This window comes from Limulus polyphemus, unplaced genomic scaffold (assembly GCF_000517525.1).
Source record: "Limulus polyphemus unplaced genomic scaffold, Limulus_polyphemus-2.1.2 Scaffold867, whole genome shotgun sequence".
Lineage (NCBI taxonomy): Eukaryota > Metazoa > Arthropoda > Merostomata > Xiphosura > Limulidae > Limulus > Limulus polyphemus.
The window spans coordinates 267,914-274,019 of NW_013666477.1; the positions used below are offsets into that span (position 1 = coordinate 267,914).

The 6,106-nt window shown below is 32.4% G+C and overlaps 1 protein-coding gene across 1 annotated transcript in view; it reads right to left on the bottom strand.

Annotated features, from left to right (window-relative positions):
* Positions 1 to 6,106, bottom strand: part of LOC106460946 — a 46,661-nt gene that overhangs the window by 11,857 nt on the left and 28,698 nt on the right. Inside the window, exons 4-5 of the mRNA XM_022387748.1 lie at positions 3,519 to 3,596; positions 3,027 to 3,167 (exon numbers count right to left, since the gene is read on the bottom strand). Of these exons, the coding sequence (XP_022243456.1) occupies positions 3,027 to 3,167; positions 3,519 to 3,596 (219 nt within the window). The remainder of the gene's footprint in view (positions 1 to 3,026; positions 3,168 to 3,518; positions 3,597 to 6,106) is intronic.

Here is a 6,106-nt window from a genome sequence, read left to right on the forward strand (position 1 = left end):
CCAGTAACAAATAAGTGAAATCTTTTGATATCAGTTAAAAAGTTATTCACAGTTATTTAGATGTGAATATAGTAAAAAACCTTCAAGAATTAATTTGAGAAGTATTAATTTATATAAACATATTTCAGAAGCTTTTTAACTGATATCAAAAGATTTCACTTATTTGTTACTGGAAGTTGGTTAGAATGTACTAGACGAACTGAATTTTAAACAATAGTTATTTTTCATTTAAATATTCTGCACATCTGGATGAACGTACATGTTACAATACAAGTGTACATTATGGTAACAGATAATGAAGTCAGTACACACTTATGATATACTGTGGCATTTCAAGTTCAAACTTAGTTCACAGTCACAAAATCTCTGCAAAAATAAGAAGTTCATAGATCTAATATGCAGAAGGAGATTTTTTTATAGGTGAAATCAAAGAGACGAACCAAGATGTTGAAGTCAAAATGAAACTATAACATTTTATTTCAGCTAAGTCTGTGGTTACCGACTGTCAGGTAATGGTAGGACTATTGCAAATAAAGAAATGAAGAGTGTTAAATCATGTTTGAATAGAATAAAGCAGTACACATAATCATCAGAGAGAGAACCACTGTGACAGGACTTCCACAGCAGGTCTTGTCTCTTTCTCAGAGAAATATATTACTTTCCTCATAAGTCACAAGAAGTCTGATGTTTGGTAATGAACCTACTGAACTGAATAATTAATTGAGAAAACACAACAACAGCAACTTTTACAGTATGCAAGACTATCTTTTTGAATGTAACTCTTACCTTACGATGACTCAATACTGCGAGTCAGAACATTTTAATTAAGATGAGAACCTGCCTACTGTAAAAATTGCTGTTATTGTATTTTTGATTTAATCTGAAAGTGCAAGAACTGCATTCATAACCCACACAGCTGATCAATCAAAAAAAAATTTACTGGAACGTGGAAATATCTCTGGTCCATATGATAGTCACGTGGTATTTCTATAGACAAGGTCATATAGGGCATAATGCAATTTTCCCATCAAGCAGAAGATAAAGTCTAGAGACACCGTGTGGATTAGACAGAGAGATAGATTTGAAAAAGATAGCAACTATCATGGCTATACTGATCATTGATGGTGCCTTGTATGAGATATAAATTCTGAGCCCCTCCTCAGAGAAATGTAATTTATCCTAACCTTCAAAGGTGCAAACTCACGCACCTTAAGGGCCAGCACTCTATCTAAGTGCACTGCTTGCACTACCCTTGGTATGACTCTGGCAACTACCATGTAAATCAATCATCTTCCCTGCTGTTGAACTATTTATTTATTACTTTAATGACATATTAATAAACTCTTATTTAATACAACCTCCATGTGAATGGTTTATTCAAAACAACACACTAGTCAATCTACAAAAAGTAACATTTCAGGCTGAATTTAACACGAAATTGAGAGTCCGGAGGACTGCATCACTGGAGACAGTGCAAGGAGTGACTGTGAAACCATATTTTAAAAAAGCAGAGCTACTATGTCGATGGGTCGATCAGCCAAAACCAGGTACCATCTGGAATTGTACATCAGGTCCGTGGTAGGCTCAACACCACGAAGCAGCAGAGATGGTCAGCAATCTTTGTCAGCTTTATTTATGTTAGCCCATGAGTGTACAGAACTACTAACAGTCCTACAGAACACCCCATCTCTACGGTGTGCGTAACCCAGACCTGCAACGGAATTATTTAGCGATAGATAACCAAAAAACAAACAAAAATGAAGACACACACAACCAACACCTGGTGGCAGTTGTAATTGTACATCAGGTCCATGGTAGGAAAGGCTACAATGTAAAAAAAAGTATATCTAGTCAGACACCTCTTGCCACAAAGTGGGATCCACAATACAAAAGGAAAAAGGTCCCTGAAAAGTGAGAAAAAATTTGAAGAAAAAAAAAGCAACCTGGCACAATACCAAAACACAAAAATTAAAAAAACAGTAAAGAAAAACGAAGTCAGTAGTATAACTGAAAACACTGATGAACCCGTGAATAAAAACTAGCATATCTGTACAGTACTACTACCAATTGAAAAGTGATTAATGAATGCAGATGTGAAGAGGGCACTGGTTACAATAGGAGAGGTGTCGGGCTCCTATTGGTAGAGACCTGCTGCATGATCATTTACATGTGAATATGCAGAAGCAGGAGGTGGATGTCTAGTGGCATGCGTGGAAAATTTGTGCCAATAGAGGGCAGTGCTAGTTAAGGAAAGCTATTTTGTGAGCGGAGGTAAGATATCATATCGGAAACGTAAAGCCTGAAATAGTATCAGTCTTTCACTCAACCAGTACCATAGCACCAATACAAGCTGTAAACAATTAGTCCTTTACTAACCAATACCATAGCAACAACACAAGCTCTAAATAATCAGTCCTTTACACAACCAACACCACAGCAATAATACAAGCTGTAAAAAATCAGTCCTTTACTCAACCAATACTATAGCAACAATACAAGCTGTAAACAACCAGTCCTTTACTCAACCAATACTATAGCAACAATACAAGCTGTAAACAACCAGTCCTTTACTCAACCAATACCATAGTAACAGTACCAACCTAAAAATAATATCAGTCCTTTACTCATCCTGTATCCTAGCAACAATATCAAGGCAATAACATTTTATCTTATATGAAAACAATACAAATGTTCATCAGTAAGAACAAATTTCATTCTACACTTCTCATGAAAAACAATAATCACGTAACATCATCCAGCACTATGACAGTATTAAACCTTCATTTTAACCACTGTAACCACATAAACTGTAAGATAATATAAGAAAGGCATTATTTTATTATTTAAGTTCATCATAATAACAGAAAACATTAAACAATAAATAAGTCCTTTGAATTACTGGATTCTGTGTTCATAATGAAACTTTAAAAGAAAATTTCTTCCCAACTTTATAAAAGTTAACACAAATAACCATATGCTTTAACCATCAAGCATTATAAAAAAATTAACATTTCTAAAGCACTCACTGAATCTTTGGTGGCCAGAAATCCATGACACATCCAACGACGAGTTGTTCCATCTCTACAGATATATGAAAATCCCTTTTCATGGTTCCTGTCAGGTGCACAGAATGATACCTTCTCGATTGTTTGGTCAACTATAAGTCCCTAAAATGCCAATACAGTCAATACAATACTAATGACTTTACAATAAATTATATACAAATATTTCTAAACAAAATAAAACTTTCATTTCAATTCAGAGTTACAACTATTAGATAGAACATAAGCTCACATATTGTTGTTTGATTTTGTTAACTGCCTGTTGAATTACTTGTGTTTTCCCATCTTTCTGATGTTTAGTAACTAATAGCTTCGTAAATGAAATATTTTCCAATTCAATTTCCTTACTATGTGATTATATTGAATAGTGATGTCATTAAATTTTGTGTTTTAATTATAGAAGAGAATAAGCTGAGAAAAGTAAGACTTGGTATAATGAAAAATCAAATTCCTTACCTTTGTCTCATCATCTACAACCCTTAATCCATCACCTGTGACATAAAGTATACCTCTCACTGGTCTTCTGTGGGAATTCTAAATGTAAATGAAATTAAAACTACTTGATAAACTTGTAACTTGTCTGTCAATTTATAACTGAAAACACAATGAAAAACACATCTCTGAATAACTTGAAAAATAACTGATATTTTACGTTTTAGGCTTAAAGTGTTTCAAGGTTTTGAACAAATGCTCAATCACTTAAACTGAAAATACCAATAAAAAAATAACTAAAAACATTTTTTTGGCTATCATTGTTACTTATTAGAAGATTTCAACTTTAAAAACATCTCAACATTTTTTTATGTATATTCCAAAGTGATCCTAAGTACTGTTTTTATTGAGCAACCTGGATATGTGTTAGCTTACAAGGAATGCAATATCAATCCTCAAATGAATAATAAGAATCTGGGTTAATAATCTCTGTACCATCAAAACTAGATTCAGAAGGTAGAGAGAGAAAACAAATGAAAGATAGAACCTCATTACTTTAATCTGCAGTTTTTTAAAAGATCTCCAGTAAAAAAAAGAGGAAACTAATTACCATCATATAATTAGTCTATGTAAGAAACAGTTGTGTTTATTCATGAAATCCACAGTAAATATCCAACCACCCTCCGTATTATATGAACCATACCCTGAAATAGTACTAAGTACACCATATTAAATCGCCACTCTTTACAAAGGCAAAAATAGGTTACTGGAGGATATCACTGGGCTGTACATTAATATACTGGCACATACACTTTTCTTTTGATGCAATTTTCTGAAAATAATCCAAAAACTTATCTTTGTTAGAGAATTCAAATATGTTTTATTACACTAGAATGTATAGCAAACGTTTTTTATAAACCAAGATAATGAATAGAACCACTTTCAGCTAGATATATTTTTAACACATCATGTAAGTTAAGCAACAATGTTTTCCATTTCTCTCCCTTGGTATACAAATACACTATATCAAAGGTCAAAGCAGATTTCACTTATAACTTTTAAACTAGTAATTGTTCCATTAAATCTACTCATTAATACCCATGTGTTGTCAACATAAAACTGTAATTGTACTAAATTAAAAGTGTTAGATTTACACCTGCATGTATTAATATGATTGTTAATTAGCATCAAGTAAAAGGAAATGACTGGTGGTACAGTGTATTTCCTAGTGTACATTTAAAGAAAAATAAAGATCTTTACTAAAATCTTGAGTAAAAATATTGGCCCATAGACAATTAATAATTAACAAAAACTAAATATCATAAAAAACACATTTATTAAATCATGGCATTAAAAATTACTTTGTTACCCAAACAATCTTAAACCAAAGATAAATATTTAGTATATAATTAACTAGTTTAATTAAATTAATTATACCAATTATCTTGGCTAAAAAAGACATGCAGACTTCCATAGATTTGTAGTTCCATCAACCAAACTTTACAATCTTAATGATAAAGTATTCATTTGTTGTTGCTTTAGACTGATTGTTTTTATAGGCAATATGGATGAATGTATTCGTTAAAACAAAAGTAGATAAAGAAAATGATGATGAGGTCAGAAACTGTTGATTTCATAAGCTGTTGTTGTAATCTGTTCTATCATGGGCAGGTTCTTTTCAATTATTTGGTAAAAATAATGCAAATCCCACTTCATTTAATGAGAAAAAAATTAATTTATACCTTCAATAACATTTGCTACAGGCTGTGATTACTGAATGGCCTAACTTCACAGTCATTCAAACAAAAATTCTGAAGTTAATGTAAGCCTAACTTACAAATACACTTACTTGTAGATTTTCCTCACTATTTGGCTTACTGACTGAATCATAGTCTAACTCACTAATTGAATCTGAACTGAATAACTCATTACCTGGATCACAGAGCAGCATAACTGCATAACTCAGTGATAAACTAATTAATTCACTGACTCTAGTATTTACAAACAATCTAGTTTTTTAGGTAGTAGAAGAAGCTTCCAGATCCTACCGAGAACTTAACATTCATGAAGTTTCTAGATCAACACAATATGCTCCTTCTAGTGAACAAACATCTAAATTAAAATTTTTTAAATATTGCTTACAACACTAAGTTTCTCAAATATAACCTTTTTACATTACTTTAGGGAACAAACACAACAGTTTACTGTCACCATTTCTGTTCACAAGACAATAATTCTGTCAAGAAAACATAGCTTACATACGTCTCAAGCTTTGGTCTGTGAACAACCATTGATTAGCTTTTCGTAGCTTTATTATTCTATCTTGTTGCTAACCTTATCCTGCTTTTCTTTATATTATTTTTTTCATTCAGATATCCGAGACTGATTTACATTCAGACCTTCTAACTGCAGTATGTGTCTACCCACATTTACAGACTGATGGTAAAGTTAATAATTGGGTGACGGGAGGAAAGTCACATTACAGATCTGAACCTGTCAAAGAAGAGAATTACCTCCAGCAAAATATGATTCATGAGCTGCTCAGAAGTTAATAACTGGGTGACGGGAGGAAAGTCACATTACAGATCTGAACCTTTCAAAGAAGAGAATTA